This window comes from Ambystoma mexicanum, chromosome 1q (assembly GCF_040938575.1).
Source record: "Ambystoma mexicanum isolate Mex_15411 chromosome 1q, UKY_AmexF1_1, whole genome shotgun sequence".
Taxonomy (NCBI): Eukaryota; Metazoa; Chordata; class Amphibia; order Caudata; family Ambystomatidae; genus Ambystoma; species Ambystoma mexicanum.
In genome coordinates, this window is record NC_090922.1 from 1,462,994,695 (window position 1) to 1,463,016,073 (window position 21,379).

General features: G+C 44.2%; 1 protein-coding gene across 1 annotated transcript in view; it reads right to left on the reverse strand.

Annotated features, from left to right (window-relative positions):
* Window positions 1–5,642: 5,642 nt before the first annotated feature.
* ZSWIM5 (zinc finger SWIM-type containing 5) overlaps window positions 5,643–21,379 on the reverse strand; it is a 547,686-nt gene continuing 531,949 nt past the window's right edge. The window contains exons 13-14 of the mRNA XM_069642358.1: window positions 17,834–17,915; window positions 5,643–16,538 (exon numbers count right to left, since the gene is read on the reverse strand). Coding sequence (XP_069498459.1) covers window positions 15,676–16,538; window positions 17,834–17,915 — 945 coding nt within the window. The 3' untranslated portion in view covers window positions 5,643–15,675. The remainder of the gene's footprint in view (window positions 16,539–17,833; window positions 17,916–21,379) is intronic.

Sequence of the window (21,379 nt, forward strand, 5' to 3'; positions counted from 1 at the left end):
GATCTCCTCCGCTCGTCCTTCCGTCAAAGATCTTGCTCGGCGGAGAAACGGCTCTGCGTCGAGGGAGGGATCTACGTTATTGATATTAATAACAAAACGACCAAAGGTCGATGAAACTATTTGGCAAGGTCTCTCGAGGAGCTCTGCATAAAGGCGACCAGTAGCTTGGCGAAAAAAAACAATCTGAGGGACGTCAACGCGTGAGGGATTGTGGGTACAACGCACGTCACTATAGGGATAGTGTTACAGACACGCCTTGTCGACGTCCCCTTTTCGACTACGAAAAACAAAATGCAATACTCCGCAGTGACCACTGGATGTCGGACCTATGCACAGCATGTGATTCTAAGTAGATTAACAAACATCAGAAATATATATATGCATTTAAGAAAAAAGGATGGCTGTTTACAGTATGTGTAAAGGCTGAATTGGACTAAAAATAAAAGGCCTCATTCTCTGTGAAAGCATGTGAATTAAAAGTGAATCTTGAAAAAACGAGGATGAATGAGCCATGAAGTCAAGCCAAGAATCACGTCTTATCAGGTTGGAGTGAGCCAACATTGGATACAGAATTGTGTGAAAGCACAGCTCCTGTTCAGAAGACATGAACAAAACAAAGAATACGTCAGAGGTCTATTAGTAAATAGTATTTTAAAGAAAGTAAAAGCTTAAAATCATGGTCTACAGTCACGTGGAAAGATGAAGTTGGACGAGCAAGATGCTAACACCTATGCATGAGGGTAAAGCGTGCCTTCACTCCCCTGATTCTCCACAGTACAGAACAAGCTCAAGGCCGGGCTTCAAAGCCTAATTGACTACACTGACCATTGAGGTGATGATAGATTGATATGCTAATTGGTGGGAAGCTGGGACTAAGACAAGCTCACCAGCACCTAGAGGTCCAATCTGCCTGCTGCTAGACGTAGGCGGAAAAGTACTGACAAAGGTTAGCGTGCCAACCAATTGTAGGTGACCACGTAATTGAGTCCTATAGTTTGTGTAGCCAATAGGACTTTGTGTATTTAGTGACATTCATAGTGGCCATTTTGAGGGGAGGGCTTAGTTGACCCACCTGATGTCAAGAAACCCATCACTTTCACTTATTATCCCATACCATTATGGATCATATACTTAGATGTTCACTCGGAGCCTATCATAGTTGTTGATAGTTTTTGTAGTTTGTCATGTAGGATGACGTTGGTAGTGACACAGGTCAACATCAATGATGTTGAGTTTCGGATATATAAGCTACGTTTTTTATGAACTGCTTTGAGTAAGAGGATCCAGCGAATTCGTTGATCTTAGTTATGCTCCCTGTTTTAGACAATTGAAAATAAAACAGTTATCCTTTTTTATCAACAGAGTTATTTTTTGATTATTGATGTTGAGTAACTTCTGCATCCCCATCCATCACCAGGGTAATTGCTACTAATCTTAAAAGGACTGAGGTTATTCAGTTCAGAGTCGTTTGTGGAAGGTCTTGGCTGACTATGGTGTGTGAGGGTCTTCTTCCTCGTCTGTGTCCACCAGGGCATCCAGCTGGTCCGGAGTGGGTGGAGGAGTGCTCAGCGCTGATGGCTGAGGTGCGGAAACCGGAGCCGGAGGCTGTTACGGAACCGCCTGAACTGTGGGAGGCAGGGGAGCTTGAATCAAAGGGGCCAGCATGGGCTGTACCGGGGCCTGCAGCGCTGTCGCCATAGGAGGAATGACTATAGACGCAGGAAGAGTAGCCAGAGGGAGTATGTCCCTCATCACACCCCTAAGGATGGTCCCCATCTGAGGAGATCTCATGAGCGTGAGGAACATTTCAAAGAACCTGTCCTCATAGGCCGGTGGGATGGCAGGTGAAGTTGACAGGTTAGTGGGCGGCTGCTGAGGCTGGTGCATACTCTGTCTAGCTGGTTGCGGGGTAAACCTGCTCTGTGACGCTGATGGATAAACTGTAGGCCACATACCTGGTTGACACCAGTCCCACCCCGTTCTCCCACCTGTTCAGTTCCTCTGGTCGGTATTGGACGAGCGGCTATCTTGTCTGGCGCAGCAGCCATCTTGTCGAGGTGCAGGCCACGTGCTGAAGTCGTAGTGCTTGGTTCACTGGGCCCAGCCGCCTTCAGTACTCTTGGCGATGGAGCATGTGACCTACTCTGCACCTCAGACCAAGGCCTGTTAAGCGTGTCGGCCTCAGCAGCATCGCCAGCAGTGCTGGGTGCAGGCACCCCCTCAGACATGTTGCCGGTACAAGGGCGTTGCCCCTCGGGTGTACACCCAGTAAAAGAACCTTGCAGTCCCTCAGCAATGTTTCCAGAAGGATCTAAAGACCCCTCAGCCTGACGGCTGGTAGCTGAATTAGCCTCGGTACCCGTGCTGATGTGAGAACCTGAGACCTTCCTCCCGTAAGGGTGTTTCCTTGGAAAGGATTCGCCCTTGCAGGGTGCGCTAGAAAAAGAGCAGCCCTCCCTTGGGCCTTGACTTATATGTCTGACAAAGTCCTTCAAGTCCTCTGGAGGAGACTTCTCAAAGAGCTCCCTCCACCTAGCTAGTCTGTTCTTCAGAGCACATGAAGAAAGTGCGTTAAACGTGGTACAACCCTCTCATCCGTGGTCGGGGCCAAGGCAGCGGAGGCAAAGAGCATGGGGATCTGATGTAGGTAAGAGCCCCTCGCAGGCTGGACACCTGCTGAAGCCCGCTGAAGTCTACATGCACCGGAGAGGCGTGTGGCACCGGAGTACTGAGTACCTGATTGATAAAAGACAAAAGTGAAGATATCCAGGGAAAAGCGCGTGTTATTACATGGCCGAAGCCAAACTCGGGAGCGCTGGTGAAATCGTCCCGTTCCCGTCGACGTGGAAAAGGAGACTGAGGAGTGGCGTCAGTGGGCTGAGTCAGGGGAGCCCCTGTTTGCCTGTAAATTGAAAGGGGAAGGTTTTTCATGGTGAAAAGGTTCCGTCTCCCGTCCCAAACGAGGGACGCCCATGCAGTATGGAAGAATGGGGACGTGACGCAAGAGTGGTAATGTTATTCTTCTGATGCTTGTGAACATTAGATTCTATGCATAGACTAGCAAGCAGTAGTATCTGACCCAGAAGGTGATGGGTGAGCTAAGCGGCAGTTGCAAATAAATATAATACTGCTTGTACCATTTGAGAATCAGAGCGAGCTTGAGTATCCCACACAAGTGTGGTCTGAATGTGCGCAGAGCTCCATGTGCAGTATTACATTAGCAATGAAAGGAAGCAATTTACTGGACAATGTTGAACAATGCAGAGTGCATCTAATGACCCATTTTGCAATTGTAGCTGAAGTGACCAAATTATCTGCTCTTACCATACCATGGAGACAAACTGGTGCGATTTTCGTAACACCTTATTCCAGATTGGCGGTGGATCTGCTACCGGTGGGTACATTTGTTTAACACCCTCCAGAAAAGCCTTGATAACCAACTCCCCATCAAGAAACCTTGTGTTGAGATGCTGCGTTCGCATACAATTAAGCCAAAGGCACATTTAGGGAATTGCATGGCAAGCCAACTCTAGTAGAAGCAGAAGGTACATTATGTTACCTGGTAACAGTCAAGGCGACTGTCGCTGCCCTTTGAACAGATGACATCATTTCTCTTTAAATAGCAAGGTTTGGGGTTGGTTTTTGCGCCTTCTTTAACATTTGCATATAGCATGTATGTCCATTTTAATGCGTGTCTTGGGCATTTAACTTTCTTTGCAGTTGGAAAAAGATCAAATTTTAGTTGTCTCCGTGGTGGCAATTCTTGAGTGTTCTAGTCTAATTCACACTTGGGTTCCTGCACTAATACTCTACTTAGGCTGTTTGCCATAGAGGAGCTCTCCTGGAACATGTTGCACTTTATTATGCATGTATTTCTTGAGGCAACACTACTTACTGTTTTGAGAGCTGGGAAAACTGCAAGGAGCATGTTCCGCCAAGCTTGTTGATGTAAAACATGGCTGTTGTGTTGTCTAATGAGAATATATATATATATTTTTATTTTTTTAATCAGACACTTTTCGAAAGAGCACATCATCTTGACTGCTAGTAGTACTCGTTCATTTATGTGTTTGGCTTGTTGCGCTGAGCATGTTTTCTTCTGTCCACCAATTGAGGGCCAGTACTATGTTTTGAGAGAAGACTACTCAATTGAGCCATTCACTGGTAGCCTGAGACCACTGGTATGTTAACTACCGGAAGGGATGCAAGATTGAGTCTTGCCTGCACGATTATGGAAATGTATGACACCATCATGCGGAGCAGCTTAACCTTTCTGACTTGTCCGAATCAGCTGTATAAGCTTGAACCCATTCAAGAGATAAATAAGTCAGCCAATTGTGTCACTAGAATTGCCCCTAGAAATTGTATTTTTTTCCAGCTAGGGGTGAATTGCTTTAGTGAGAATCGTATTAAGCAATGCAGGAGTTCTTTTTAACTGCCTTTAAAAAAAGGAATTTATTGCACAATGGGCTTTTTCTCCTGCAGAATATCCTTCATAAAACCAGTGGCCTCATCTAATCCCCTGGTCTTAATGAGAAATGTGTTGGGTGCCCTCCTTAGGAGGCCGTTCTACAAGAGGTTATGGGTGACACATCTGGAGAAGGTAGTTTTTTTTATCAATTTGTTTTCATAACATAACAATACACTTCAGAGTACGACTTATGCATATATGGTTAACAGCCATACATCATATCATATTCTTGTTGACATGAGAGCACTGCATCCCATGGTGCCAGTATGGTGAGCTAGTAGGGGAAAGGTCAAGCCTGGCACTCGTTCACAACCATTCGTCTATCACATATCTTCCCCCTTCACTCCATATCTTCGCGAATTTCCCAGGACTGCCCGAGGCTCGGTATACCCTTCTCTCTACGGCCAAGCATTGGTCCATTTCTGCCGGCCACTGGCTTAGTTTTGGGCGCTCGGCAGAGCCCTATGATGCCGCCATCAACCTTTTGACAAGTCCCATTGCCACTGCTAGGAAGATTTTGTCTTGTTTGTTCAAGTCGGTGCCCTCCCATATTCCCAGTAGTTCCATTTTCGGCTCCAGGGGGACAGAGGCTCCTATTACAGTAGACGTTTTTGTCACACATTTGGTCCAGAAGATTCTGACTTGTGTGTATTCCCATAGTGTTTGATAAAACGCACCTCCTTCCCTACCGCACCCGAGGCAAGCATCGCCGTCTATCCTGCACCATCTTGTGAGCATCGTGCGGGAGTAGTATATCCTATGGACAATCTTGAACTGTATCAGCCGCAGCCGTGCCGCCATTCCCACTTCCTCTGGGATCATCAAGGCCTCTACCCATTCCTCCGGTTCTATCATGCCGTGAGGAAGGCAGAGGGTTTAATAAACTCTGCATTATGGCCAACCTCTGGATGGTGGGGAAAAAACAATCTTACGACAGACATGAAGTAGCATGGGTATCTGTACTGGTTGGCTAGGCATAGGGTTACAGAAACGCTGACACTTTTCAAACTCGAAAACAAAATGTAACTGCACCAACTTTACATTAACTCAAGGTAATTTGCTTTGATGAAACAGTATGAACACTGGACGTATGACAAGGTGACTGAAACAGCACAAGGGGGACTGGCCACCGACCTTTAATCACGGAACAAACAAAAGCCAACAGCAACTCTTTGCCATCCACATTTTTATTCATAAAAAAGCACTGGAATTTAACACAATTTATATAAAATGGTTGTAGCAATACATAAATAGTATCAACTTTTTCCCATCATTATTACATTAATAAACATTAACTCAAGAAGCTGCACAAAAAAGATAAGGATAAAAGGTACTGAAGAACGGATACTTCTGTGGCAATACTGTAGATTAGAAGTCCTTTTTGTAATGTAGAGAGGCAACACATACCGAGGGAAAATGACAAAAGGAATACAAATTAGACAAACACCTAGTCAACTTCTCTAGCTATTGAGTCATATCGCCCAACAATCCGCCCCCCCTTTAAAAATGAAAGTTAAGACCAAATGGCAGACTAAGGATGACGGGACAAAATGCTTGTCTTTCTGCCCCAAACCTCTTGTAACCGGAAGAACAGGTCAAATTTGCATTCTACAAACTGCGATCTTAAGTTATTATGACTAGTTATGTCACAGAGTGTAACTGGTAAAGCACAGTGCAATGGCAAGGCACTGTCTGCATCTGGAGAAATAAAGTTATGCAACATGCGCACACAGTAGCATGAACAAGTTAATGCGCAAAGAGGCAGGAAGTCAGCGTGTGCCCATGGCTCCTTCATGCTACAGCATCAATGATTGCAAGCTGGACCCAGCTGAAGAGATACTTGCCAAAATGTTAAACTAATCAAGGCTATTTTTGAAAAATAATATCTCAATGACACTTCGTCCACACTATTCACCTCGTCTGAAGGTGAGCAGCGTTACTCCCGACTTGGTTATTAACACCAACTTCACAAGTGTAGAGTATTAAACAGGAAGAGCAGTCCAAACCCGATGAGAACCGTTTGGCCTTTCAATCATAGCCCTACCATGTTACATTGGGTTATATGTTTTTAGCAGCTGATAACATGCCACAGTATGTTAGCATTCGCACTCAGCATGCTTGGTTTAGAGCATCCCAGTAGTAGTACTGCAGAGCCCTGTACACTACAGCCATTCTGCACTTTAGGAAGCACGTGGAAAGAACCAGAAGAGGGAGAAAGTATTCGGCGTTCTTCACACAAAAGCCATTTAATTGTAGCTGCTTCTCTTCACAGTACAATGTGCCAAGTGCTGTTTTTCAGACACCAAGGCAAACTATGCAATTTGGTACAAAATATTGCTAATATTAAAAGTGACGGAAGGAAACGTTAAGCAGGAATGTTACTGTCAATTTCTTCGAATACCATTTCACCTAATGAAATTTCACCAAATGTATTTCACTGAAAATGGTTGGGGAAATGGTATATCAGTGATAATAGGTGAGGTAAGGGTATAAGTTAGGGTAGGGGGGTGAGGGAAGTTGCAGGGCTCTCCCCTGCATTATTAAAAAAAAAAGTATAAAGTAGAATTCGTTTTTCAGTTAAATGGATTTGGTGAAATCTCCATTAGGTGAAATATTTTAGAAGACACCACATACATCCAGGCAGGAATGCTTCATTAGGTAAGCATGGGACACCCCAAGAGGGCACTCCATTGGGAAACAAATGACTTGGTATACCGAGCAAACTGTGGCAAGAGGTTTATTATGCCCAACATACGTTGTCCATCCGCACGTTATTACCCTTCTGCAAATCATCTGCATCAGGAATGTCAACAACGGAATCAAACAGACTATCACCCAGGCCCTAGGATTCTAGAGGTCATTTGGGAATACACTATTTTGACCATGCTTAACAGGGCAGTATGTCAGGACAGATGAAAATCTATTTAGGACACTTTTAATAACCATTTAAAAATAATCAGTAGGCAGTGACTTAGTCATTGGTATAGAGCAAATAAACAAGGTGTCCTGGAGCAGAAAGATTCACTGGAGATTGTGGAGGAAAGAGGGTCACCTGTGAAGCCGGTCATCTGAGTTTACAGCTACTTTGCTGAACACCAGTTATTAGGGAATCAGGGTCATGAGAAACAAATGTAGCTGTACCCCTTGAAAAGCTTTAGTTAAAATATGCCGCGATGGACTAGAGAAATGGGTTAAAATAGCAGACAAACATGCAATGCTACACGCAGCATTGCTGCTCAATCAGCTTGTGGTTCACTTTAAAAAATAAAGTGAGCCCACAGCACTTCAGAACATATTGGAAAACAGCCTAGTATTTGGCCAATGTTTGTAGATGAGGCGACGTATACACTCTCTGCTGCTGGACTTAATCAATAGTAAGAATTCATGGCACTCTTTCAGGTCAGTCTGAAAAAAGATGGTCTGGTTCACATTCTGCAATGTTATTTGCACAAATTGTGATCTTGTTTGCTGATGAAATTAGCAGATCTCGTTTGGGCGAGTGTTAAGATTTCAAATTCTTTGTAAATGCAGTGCAGGCTAGATTTATTCAGCAAAAAACCTTTTCATTGATGTTTTGGGATATTGTTTTGGAGGGCTGTTTGCAAACTTATTTGAAACATCTGCAGTATGTACATCAGCCAAGCAGGCGATTTGGACAGCTTTTCAGAAAGTTCTGAAGTATATTGAAAAAGGCTGGGGCAGAAAAGCAGGCATTAGATCCAGCCGGCAATCTAGCTAAGAAAATCAATTATAAAAAAAAAAGTAAAACGAGAAATCGACAAGTACTTTGGAAGCAAAATAAGTGTTGCGATTTGGTAATGGCGTGGGGATTTGCTAATTCTCACTGGAACTGTGCCACAATTCTCAAAGAGGTGTTACACTACAAAAGTACAGCGATTCATGGCCAACCAGCACAGATCTCATCCCCACTGTTGATAATCTTAACATGTATCCTTGGCAGCGAAAGTGGGCCCACATGAAGATCATGCTGCCAGGTTTAATCCTAGCTAGTCCGAGTTCCAAGAAGCAGCATCACGGCTTCTCCGATGTAGGTACAGAGCATTATGAGTGAGCTCCTGCAACCATGATGTATTAGTGATTTCACCAGACAAATTGGAATAAAATCAAACCTCACCAGTCGTCTTATAGCCGTTAATGGCTGCTCCTGTACAAGTGTTTGAGATCAGACTATGGACTTTGGGGATAGCAGAGTAGTTAACCCTGGCAAGTCGACTTTCAAACAATGATATACCCCCTGAAAGCATCAAACTGGATTTAAAGTCGGTCATACGGACTACTATACTTCATCTACAGTGACCTCTTCATATGTGCGACAATCCGTTCTTCAGGGACGGAACCCGAGCAAGTTGCATAACAGAACTGTAAAAAAAAAAAAAAATGTTTTTTAAAAAAGAATCAAGCACTGGAGTACGTGTGCAGCCACATCGCTCGTCCATGTGTGGCACCTCACACACACACACGAGGCAAGTACCAGCCCTTTAAACCGGGAATCTTGCACGGAATTGCGTATTTCAGCTTGGGATGGATGAACTATTAATTAGAATAAATTAAAGAACAGAAAATGTTTGAGAACCTCTTGAACTAATCTGGCATGAGCTGGAAACCATGGACTAACATAGGCATGACCTACATAGCCACCTCAAAGATCTATTCAAGTAGGGACACTGGTAGGCTGCCAAAGCGGCTTCGGCTTGCACCAAGTGAGCATGGAGTGCTCCAAGTAGTAAACATCCCAATGTACAATTGCCTGTGAAGATGCCCTGGTACACCGCAACAACACACCCTTGAAGACAAACCAGTGATTAGAAAACCGAATGGCCTTGTGCATGTCAAATAGAATTTCAGTGCCCTGTGGAAAGAAGACCTGAACATTGATCTCATGTTTGAGGTGGAACTCCGACACCTCCATCAACAAGAGTGTGGGCATACAACAGCCACATGCTTTAAAAAAATTAGAAAGGGAGCCTCTGAATACAACGTGCAAACTACTAATCTGCAGTGCTCAAGTAAGCAGAACTAAGAGCGACATATCCCAGGAATTATCCTTTGTCCAAAGATACAGCTTGTAAAGGGCTTGTGAACCAGGACCGAAAGAATGACCTGGAGGTACAATTTTGGGTGTGGCCGTCTCCCTTGTGGAAAGTGCATCCCAAGACCGATCTAGTGTTCCTTCAGAGTGCTAGCCAAGACAATACTTCTGTTATGAGCTCACTAAAAGATGCACAGAAAGCTGAAAATGTAGGTCTGCCACAACTAATTTGTCGGATTTGATATAACGAAAAGGCAACAAGACAACTGGACCGGTATCTACAGACATCAACCCTCTAACGTACTGGCTGATTTACTGATTTCTTATAGAATCTTTTCTAGCTGCTTTCTACACTAAACATTTCTTTCAGATAATCCCAAATGACTGTGTAACAAGTCTGCAGTTGCGGGAACTTCTGATTTGACTCATTCACCCGACAATCCGCTGTAGATCAAGGAATGCATACAACAGACCCTTCCATGGAAGCCATGTGTGTCCACACTGTTGCATCCAAAATGCATACAGCGAGCATGAACTCTGCTCGTGTGCAAGGGAAATCTTGAACAGGGAAACCTAATGGCATGGACATCTGATTTACTACTGACCGACATTTCCCATTCAAGAGTTTCTTGTCAATGATTATTCAAGGCATTCACTTGTGTGCTCCACCAATATCTATCGAGTGGCAATTTTAAAGATGCTATTCTGAATTGGTCATGACCGCAGCTCTTGCAACAATCTGCAAAAACCCAAAAATATCAACATTCACCACTTGCTACAGTAGAACATGGCTGTGGTGCTTTCTGTGAATATTTAAACTTTGGATGATTTTGGGGAGAGCAGAGGCTTTAAGACCAAATAGCGGGCTGTAAGGTTTACTAGGTGTATGTGGAGGTTGTTATTGTGGTGATCACAGATGGCAAACCTGCAATGATCCCATGGTGGTTACCCATCCCACAAGGAAGGGGTCCAAGAATCTATCGTTTGGAAATGTTGGTATCTTCTCACGAAACGAGGTCCATACTCTTAAGTGAGGAACCAGCAAACAGCAGGCTTTCTAGTCTACATCCGGTACACCAGGTTCCAGCTTGTGGCTTGTCCGATGGTCTCGTAGGAAGTCAGAAATTAAGAATTAGTAACACAAAAGGACACGAACCTCTGTGTCCCAAAGGAACCCAAACTATTTCAAGGTGTGTGGTGATCAGACAAACCTTGACCTCTTCAAGCTGACCAATAACCAAAGGAGTACACAGAACACTGTTTGCCCCTCAGGGAGCTGCCCTAATGAGCCAATCATCCAAATAAGGATACATGTGATTGGCCTCTTTGTGCAGAACAGCAATTACTGCAGACACGAACACTGCGGGTGCTGAGGCTGTACAGAAGCCCCCAGCGTTTGAAGCAGCCCAAGCTCATTATAATGCTAGCATCCAGCAGAGTAATGGTAGACAGCCAGTCCTCAGTGTAACCAACTAACTTCTGCTGGGGAAGGAATGTGCTCAACTAGGTCCAAGATAGCACACACATCCTGCTAGGTCTTTTCGGGATAGCCAATAACCTAGAGAAAACCAGTCATCTTCACAGTTGGGACTCTCTAGCATTTAATGTTTTGTGGCAGAATCGGAAGACAGAAGCGGAGGCTTATTGGCGAAAGGACCAAGTTATTGTCTGATACCGATCTCCAGGTTTTTACATATGAAACCACTGGGATGCGTGCTCCCCTACATCTATCACACTCCAGCAGGGGCTTAATACTTATGCAAAAGCCTTTTCCAATATCAAGCATCATACACAACACCCAGGCGTGACTGTGCTTTCAAACGTTTCCCTGCGTGGCTAGAGACACGGCTGCAGTAATGTCCAGCAGGAACGAAGTGCATCAGCATTTAGCCGATGTAAACCGGGCATGGTTATGGAACAGCTTTCCTAAAAGGTAAAATGTGTTTCTTCCTTGCTCGAGGATGCAACGTTTGATGAAAGGTGATTTTGATGCTCTTCTGGAGTACGCCAATACTGCTGAACTAGATATTACCCAGGGGCGTTTTGCTAATGTGCAGAGCCACGCCCTCTGTGAGTAAACTTGGCAACAAGGTTTTAAGAGTAGCAGGGTGAGCAGATTCTAAAACGTCTTTCATCGGATCCTGTTGTAGGGTAATCGCTTCCACTGTAGACGAGTGCAGAACTGGCAGACATTTCTAAACACCCATCACTCAGTCATGGATGCACAGGTTGTGGAGGGTGCTTTCCTTGTCCTCTCCATTGTCTGTACTTTATGAGACAAAGATTACTCATACTGGTCCCTAGTGCGTGTTAAGAATCCTGTAAAGGTGGAGTGTGGTGTTGTGGCGGTCCCACTGGCAATTGAGGCTGTGGCACCAGGGGCAGTGTTTATTGTACCAGGCGTGTAAGTGTGTGGAAGTGGTAAATCCACAGGAGGCTATGTTGTAGGCTGTGTTGGAGCCTGGGGTTTGACTCAAGATTATTTGTTTACATACATGGCTCAATGGCACTGTCAAACATTGTTGTGAACTTCTGGAAACCTTACCCTTACTATAGAGACCCGTTCCCCACGGAAAGAATGGCCACTGCTGGTAGAGACCATATGAAAATGTCCAGATCCGGAAGCATGTAGCTTTTCTGAAAGACCTACAGCATCATATAACGAGTAGACCATAGCCTGTACATCGATCTAGTATTGGAAGGCCTTGCCACAGATGGATCCAGCCATTTGCTCATTATACAAAGCAGGCCAAAGTCAGTCTCATGCCATATGCATAGATCAAAATCTTCCTTTTGAGGACAGTAGAGCTGGGTTTACTCCCTCTGCCGGTTGTCCAGACTTATCCCGAGTAATACAGTCAAACTAGTTCCTCCATCGTACCTTCTGGGGCCTCAGGTGTGTCCCTGTGAAAGATTCTATGCACTAACCTTTTAAGGCCATCCGGCCAATACCCACTTGCCTGTTCCTTTGGTCCCTCCCAGATATTGCAGCTCGCCAAAGCAGAACTACGGGGCAGCCCAGTGAGAAATCTGGTTAGATTCTTAGCAGAAGGGTCAGAATTCTGCCCATCACCAGCGTTGGTTGGCGAGTGACCCATTCTGCAGTCGATGACATACTGGGAAGAAGTATCCATGCCAAGGAGCCTGTGGGGGAAGAACTCTTTCTGGAGGGGAAGTTCAAAAGATGTTTTCTTGTCAATGCAACCTAAAAGTAAGACCTATGTGACAGGGCGTTGCACAAGGCGCAGACAGTCCACAAGTAACGTCATGCTAGAGCATACAGTTCCATGAAGGGAATTCAAAGGGCATGCAGCTTTTGAACCCCAGTAACCATAGCACAAATAAAACTGTGCATAACATCTGAATTTAAACACTTAATAGCAGACTAGCAGTATGCACAAGGGCAGTGCCGTATATGTAGCCTGGCAGAAGCTAACCATTCTGCTGCTTCAGTGAATCCCTAAAGGACCGACTCTCCCCTACACCCCCCCGAATCCCCATCTCAAGTATTGAGGGAAGACTGGTTGTTCATTATGCTTATTGCTAAAAATTGACACCCGCTTCCTACCACCTGTGCCAGCAACTGTGGCAAGGTAACAAAATTAACTAAAGGAATTTCATTTTGGAGAAATTTACACTTGCTCTTTTAAATGCGGACAGCTAAACAATTCTGAACATTGCAGAGTGCTCTAATTGGAGTGTGGATGTGTGTTTAACACCTTGAAGTATTTTACCACTAAAATCCAATGGAAGCTGACTGAGCCTCAATGGAGTTGGAGAAGCAGGATCACTTGGAGGGGCACAGAGGAAAGGTGAAATAAAAAGCAATGCAAGCAGGAGAAAAACATTAAGCAGCATTCCTCTAAAGAGAAAAAACAAAGTGCTGTTTCACAACACTATCTTACCTTTATGAACATTAAGTGGTATCCTACTGTCTGGCTTCTGCAAATACTACATTGGAATTAATTTGCTAAATATATGGATGCGAACAAACCTACCTAGGAAAATATGATGTTTTGTGGAAGTGAGTGGGATAAACTCATCCAAGGTCACCCATTGGCCTGGCAGAGACTTAAACAAGTGTATTAGTTGGGGAAGCCAGACTGTCAGTGATCCAGTACATTACTTGACAAAACCAATTGTCGTCTCCTTCAATTGGCAGTCACATGTGATTTTTTTTGTGTCAGCCAACACGTCTTGCAACAAATGAATCCACTTTGATCACGAAAAACACTTTTGTTTGGCGCCAGCAAGATGGTTCTTCATGTTCCTTTCTGGGGGCCATGGGGGTTCTCAATTTATGGCACTATTGAGCCATCAGTACCCACACATGAGTAGCGTGGGAGTGAAAGCAGCGTTGTGTTATCGACTGCACAGGGAGGCATGGTACTCACGATCTCTTGAGGTAGATTTCTTTCCTCCATTAACGGAAGCAAATCAAAGATCCAAGCAGAAAGGCGGAGGATGACTTCTACCGAATTGCCTAGCAGCTTGTGGTTGTCTGGGAACCACTACTTATAAAATCGCCTCGTAAAACATACAAAGCCATACTAAATTTGGAACCTGTCCCTAGAGTGTAGCATCCGGAAGACTATATCAGCATTGGTTCAGAAGGAAAACCACCCAAGACTAGTCCTTTGAGAACTGACCTATGTAACAAAACGTGGCTGACTTGCAGCCTGGTAATCTCACCAGGCAATGAAGAAAGGCTTAAGACACTATGCATAGTCATCTTATCACTCACTGCCAGCCACAGATAACTGGGTTGAATGTCGCATTAAGGCAGGTAGAGGAAAGGCTAGCATTCCAGAAAAAGGACCCGTTGGCCAGACTGGTTTCTTTCAATCACCATCTAAAATTCTTAGTTGACATTCAGTAGCAAGATTTTCAGAAATTCTAATTGAGAACTGTAGAACTTTTTTTTTTTTTTTTTACAAAAAGGCTATCTTCCAGGACATTAACATGATTTCCCAGTATGCCTTTGTACTCTTACGCCTACAACCCCTTTGCTCCATACTTTGGGAACACCAGTTTGCTCGATTCAAATTTGTGGAGTGATGGTGTGAATGGAAATACAGCAAAATGTGGACCACAAGACATATGCCCTTTCACAGCTATTACATTAGTTTTATTACAAAAAGTACACAATCCCCTTAATGAGGAGTGCAGGTAAAATACATACCCAACGAACTCCAAAATGTTATCTGAACATCCCTGCCTCAGAAGGGTGCTCCTCCCAGAAAGGGAGACAGTCTTGCCTTTAACCAGGACACAGCTTCCCCCGAACATCAACCCTTCGGATTGCTGAGGTCCTGCCCAAAAGACTCGTTTGGTGCAGTACTGCATAGACTCTAGCTCCATTTCCCATTAATTCAGAGCGTTCAACACATCAGTTCACCTTTACTGCGCCTAATAGCACAAATGATGTCTAGGGAACCTGAAAAAGTGAGCGAGTCTCCTCCCTTCAGATGCAGCAATGTAAATATTCCCAGCCCACAAGGATTCAAGTATCCCCAAAAAATGAAAGACAGGAGAATTATAAATAATTATAACTTTACAATTTCATAGTTGACACATATACTATCATATTTACAGAATGATAAATGCTTTTCTGTTACTTTTCTTTTTAAGTAACCAGTTCCCTGAGTCAGTTTGTGGTTTGTGATCTCCCCCAATGTATGTTCAAAACACCGGGAAGAAAAGTTGAGTCACCTTGCAGGAAAGTGTTCAAACCACAGAAAGCATTGTACAAGTGATCTGTTCTGCTGCCGCGTGAGGTCTTAGTGTTGCCGGTTGACTCTTCTCCTTGCCCAGTTCATTTCAATTTTCTGGAACCGTGACGTCTGTGGCCAATTGTCTCAGGAGGGAGAGGCACAATACTCCAGTTTTGGAGCTCACCATACACTTGATGCAAAGACTGGTCGGCGCAAGATGTCTAGATCATATATATGTATTGTTATATATATAAGTATATATAACTAACCATGCTTTGTGTTTTCATCCTGGAAAGGAGCTTTGAATCCTCACAGTAAGTGAAATGGTTGAAATCAAAACCACTATTTTATGCATTGTATTTTATCCAACCACAGTCGGGTTTGTTTATTTTAAGTGCCTGATGGCTGAGACAGTCTCTTGGAAAGAGACAGGGCTGCAGTCAACCAAACCTCTCACGTACTAGCATCATTAGTTTTTTCTTTCCCTTATAGATCTGTTTTAGATTGTCTATGAACTGCGCAAACTGTATGTGTCCGTCCTGGGCCAGCAGAAACGTCTCTCGGGCTTTACTGAGGAATTCAATGAACTCCCCATAGTGGCGGGGGCTGATGTGGGTAAGTCGCGAGTGAGTGGTATTGATGTAAGCACTAATTGTGGCGTCCAGAAGGTGGCGCAAAGGAGCCTTATCTGTGGACATGAGCTTTCCAGAGTTCCTGCGCCCAGGTATCCCAGCCAGTCCTGGCGCAGTCATAGTGCAACGTCGAAGAATGTCTGACAGCACTGTTGCACAATGAACGCTCTTAACCACCAGAGGGATGATCGCTGCAAGCTCATTCTTACCCAAAGAGTGACTAAGAGCACAAGCCCACAACACATCGTTTATTGCTGGATGGGTGTCCTGGTTGTATGCCAGGTTGAGGTGCGTCATGGCTAGAGATGCAAGTTTAAAGGCTCGCAGGGGGTAGCCCCGGTGCTCCATATACCGGGCAATGGTGAAAAGCTGAGAGTAGGTCATGCCAGTGGAAGCGGCATCGATCACAATCTGATATGCTGTCTCAAATGCAATGTGATCCTTCTCGCAGAGGGTAAGGGCTGAGAGTGCACAGTTCTGAGGGTCTTTCATGGCACATTGGAGAGCAAGGGTCCTAGCGCAGCTGGCAAGCTCCTCCCTCTGGGGATAGTCCAAGCTCAGGCGAAGGATGGTATTGTGCGACATCACTGTTGCAGCAACAATGCTGGTGGCTTCAGTCGGAGTGAATAACGTATACCAGCTCTGAAGGATGCTGATGAGAGCCCGAACACCTAAAAAGAAGAAAAATGTATTTTAGTCTTAATGGCATTAAACTAATAAATGGTGAGCGGGTCACCAAGCACAAAATCACACAAAATGATGCAGCTCACCAACCAAAGAAAACCCAGCAGACGCTAGCAACTTCAGAGGAAAGGGAGTAGGCATTGCAGTTTAAAGTGTAGATAAAACAGGGAAAAAACAAGCAGTGAAGGAATGGTGTATGAAGAGGGCTCCAAGGAAATTGAATTAAAGAGTGTAAAAAGTAACAGGCAAAAAAACAGCAAGGCGGTGGAATGAGGGGCTATGTCGGACCCATATTCCCAGCCTCCATATCTAAAAGGTAACGACTACTAGCAAGGGACTGAAGAGCCTGTTCATTGAAGATGATGTTGGTTCTCTTGACTCCACGAGTCTCCTGTATGCTGCGCCATGAAAACATTGTATACAGACCGGCGTATAAGGTAGATCAACTCCACTACGCAGGTAGTGTGGTGTTTAGTGCCCAAATGCATCATGCCGTGGTATGATTTCAAATGCAAAAAAATAAAAAATAAAAAGTTCAATGAGGTCATCCTCACAAGAGTACAAGTCACTTCAGCTCTTGCCTGCAGCCCGAGCTCGCCCCTCAATGAGCAGGCAAAATATTAGCACATTTTAAAAGGTCACACAAACTGCACAAAAATAAATAAATATGTAATTGGTGTTCGCCCTTTAAAATGCGGAAATTGCATAGAAGCAATAAAACTGCTTCTGCCTTACTTCCTCTCCATTCGCTCCAAGCCACAACTGGTGGTGGCAGCTATGTGAGGCATAAAATAATGCACTGATAGGACACCTTCTTTCAAACTCAGCCCATATAGAATTATTGGAAACTAAACATAGGATAGCCATACACAGCCACCCATTTCCCAACATTCGAGATTACATTAGCAGTGCAGTTTGAAAGTTGTTTTCATTATTTTTGGTATTAAAATGAAGTAATAGCCATTGTCGCAGACATTGGTTGATTTACGGATTACATGATGACCAACCAGGCAAAAAAAGTCTAAAATATCTCCACAAGTGTTCCTGAAACTTTGTCTTGCCTCTACCAATACCTATAAGCTAGGGATATTAACTAGCTTCTCCATAAGAGCTGATAAAGTCAGATAACTACATAAAACACCCTTCATCCAATTTCATTTACTCCTCAAGCAGAACACTAATGTATACAATAACCTGAAACATTCCAGTGAAGGACAGGTAGTAGCCGCAATCCATCCCTTTACAAGTGATGCAATGCCCTTCTGAAGCAAATGGTACTCACCTACTTCTGTTGCACAGGTTACCAGCCATCTCACCATCTCTCGACGCCTCCAGTTCAAAGTTGACAGTGTCATGCGCATCACCTAAAACAAACCAGTGTTCAGATTATGATGACTAAACAACCTCACTAAAATAACTTTTGCTTAAGTACATAAAGAATAGTTGAGAATACTTGGCCAAGTGCTAGAAAACAAGACTAGGAATAGCATACAAAAAAATGTAGAAGCTGCAAAACATGCACGTTTGTGCTACTAAAACACAAAAGAAAATCAGGAGCCAAGTCACTGGAAAAGATAATGTTGCAAAATTGAGATTCATTCAAATACTCATTCACAGTCTTGTAGTTAATCGTGATGGCAAGTTAAAGACATTGTAAGGACAGTTTGGATCACAAATGTAGGCAGAGACTAAAATACAGAAAAGCAACGCAGTTTATTGAACTTTATAAGACAGATTGTTAGAGTGAATTCTCATTTCTGTGCTAATTCCCTTCAACCTTATAGAACCCCAGCTCTATTGCTGGATCTCGGACTTTTTAATTTTAACGCTGGAGTGAATGAACCCTTTTTCTCACTCGCTCATGTGTTTTGACCTGATTTGGATTATGTGTCTGCTTTGTTTTTGGAGTCTGGCAAAGTCCATAGGCATTTACTTTTTGTATGGTGACAGCACCTTCAGTGCAGTGTCACAATTAAATCCTTTATATTTCTCAGAAGGTTTAAATAACTTCTTGTGTTAACTACTGTTCCCAAGAATAGTAAAGTGAAATTGACTTTATTTACCTTTACTCTTTGTAGGTCCCGCACAGGGGAGTGCTGGGGGGAGGGGGAGGGGTTATTTAGTAGCTCCTTTTCCTACCCTACTCATGTAACATTTTTTATGTTACCCTCACTACTTTAAATGACTGGTGGCAGAGGTTTAATTTTCCTACCATTCTGCTTTTCTACGGCAGGTCGAATCCTCAGTGGTAATATAGCACCCATGGGTGACTATTTTGTCAAAAAGGCCCTGTCGTTTTCACCATTTTCCGTTTATGATGTCTCTCTTGGGTTTTCTCTGCACGCCAAGCCATGTTTGACCCCTTTGTTCATTTTGCCTTTGGCAGGCTTCAGTACTGAAACCCGCCCTGTGGTTCCAGTGTGTCTGGAAGGGCAGGAAGTGAGGGAGGTTCCCGAAACTCCCCTGGCCTTCGTCTTTAGGAATGCCTGAATGAACCCAGACCCGATTGACTGTCCCTTTTTGGACAGACACCCTGTTTCAATGACAGCTAGGCTGCGCATGAATGGGAGAAACCTGCTTAAAAAGTAGAGGGTTTTGGGACTGAAGATAGTCGGCCACTGGGAAGAACAACCAGACTAAGAAACCGTGAACGAAGCCTGCTGCATGCATCGTCCTGGACGATTGAACTACCCGGTGAAGCCCTGCTGCTGTACTGAAACTCCTTTTTCTAAATGACAAAAGAAGCTCCGGAAGGGACTACTTCTTCCTTCGGGTTAGTGGCACCAACTAACCCTGAGAAACTCCACTGGACCATTTTTCCCCACTGGCTGTAATTCTTTGCTGTTAAAGTAAAGTGCCAGGGGTCGAGAAATCCATAGTCTAGTACAATGTCTGTGATCCGGCCAGAAGCTCCAGGACTGTCCCCGGGACCCTCCAGAAGCAGGAACACCAACGCTCGAGTCTCCTCACCAGAATGCAGGCCTCAATGAGTGAAGGAAGCCCAACCGGTATCCAACACCCACGGTGGTGCTGTTCACCGAGCGCTGAAACCGGCAAGTGCTGCTGACCCGAAAAGTGCCTGTAGCTGCCGCCGACCTCCGATTTGCTGCTGCAGGAGACCCAACATGCTCCCTCTTGTCCCCACAACTGAGGCCCAGGAACCCAGGATCTGCAGTGCTGCAACCAGACAGAAGCCAGCTGAACCACTCTAACCAAAGGTACTGAACTGACTTGGAATACTTGCCTCAGTGTCTTTAGCATTGCTCTTCTCAGTTAAGACTTGCAGTAGCTACCTTGCTAGAGTTGATTTCAGCTCTACCCTTCCCAAGTGTAACAGCTTGTGACCCTCCAGTGAATGTTCCTGAACACACACTCTAACTTTGTGCAAGACTTTTACTATCTAGGTAGTGCCTCAGCTCCATAGACTTTGCTCCAATTGATTTTGGCTGTCCTGGCTCCCTGCAGACCCTTACATTTGACTTTGATAGTTACTGTCCCTCATAGGTGAAGCATTGGTTTTACACTAATATTGCTGGGAAAGGTTTTTATCTAGACTTCATTGGAAGATTTAAAGTGCTCACATGCACTGGGAACATGTTCAACCTTTTTCCTTCCTCTAACCTTTCCTTTCTACAAACCTCAATCTACAAAGTGTACTAGTGATGTACAAATGTCATTACTGTCCTAGTTAGTGAATTCACCTCAGGGTGTAGGAAGTGTGTAAGAAGCATTTCTAAAGAGTATCTACAAACTTTGTTTTAATTCTGGAAAATTATTTTGAAGTGTATTTGCTGTATATAGAGCCCTTTTTAAAGAATGCTCATTTAAAAACTATTGTTACATTTTTTATATCAAAAACCTTGAGTTCAAGTGTTACTTTGCTACTTGTATTTTTGGATTTCATTGCTACAGCTCTACAGCTCACATTTACCCCTCTTGATATGAGCCTGGCTGCTCAGTCACACTACCAACTTGCATACTACAGGCCTAGATGAATGACAATGCATTACTTACCGTAAAAGCATTTCTGATGGTTGTATCTGCTTAGATTCACATGCTGTGCATAGGTCCGACATCCAGTGGTCACTGCGGAGTATTGCATTTTGTTTTTCGTAGTCGAAAAGGGGACGTCGACAAGGCGTGTCTGTAACACTATCCCTATAGTGACGTGTGTTGTACCCACAATCCCTCACGCGTCGAGGTCCCTCTGTTTGTATTTTTCTGCCCTGAGGGAGCCTTCTAGACGTGAGCGAGTACAGAAAAGAGAAATATAGAAAAGGATGTCTATGTTCCTTCCATCCAAGCGGGGAGGAAGGGTGGGCGCATGTGAATCTAAGCAGATACAACCATCAGAAATGCTTTTACGGTAAGTAATGCATTGTCTTCTGATGTTTGTTAATCTGCTTAGAATCACATGCTGTGCATAGACTAGCGAGCAGTACCCGGAGTTGGCGGTGGGTTATGAGAAGGAACAGTAGAGAAAAGATGTCCTAATACTGCCTGTCCCACCTGGGAGTCAGATCTAGAGTGTGCATCTAGACAGTAGTGTTTTGTAAAGGTGTGCACAGAACTCCAGGTAGCCGCTTTGCAGATGGACTCAAGGGGAACATTTGCAATGAATGCTATGGACGCCCCCGTGCCTCGAGTAGAATGTGCTCTTGGCCTAAAGGGCAGTTCTCTCTTAGCAAGAGTATAGCAGAGAGTGATGCATTGAACAATCCATCTAGAAATAGTGGACTTTGAAACTGCCTCCCCTTCTCTTCCTGCTGCCACCGAGACGAAGAACTGATTAGTCTTCCTCAGTGGTCTGGTTCTTTCCATGTAGAAC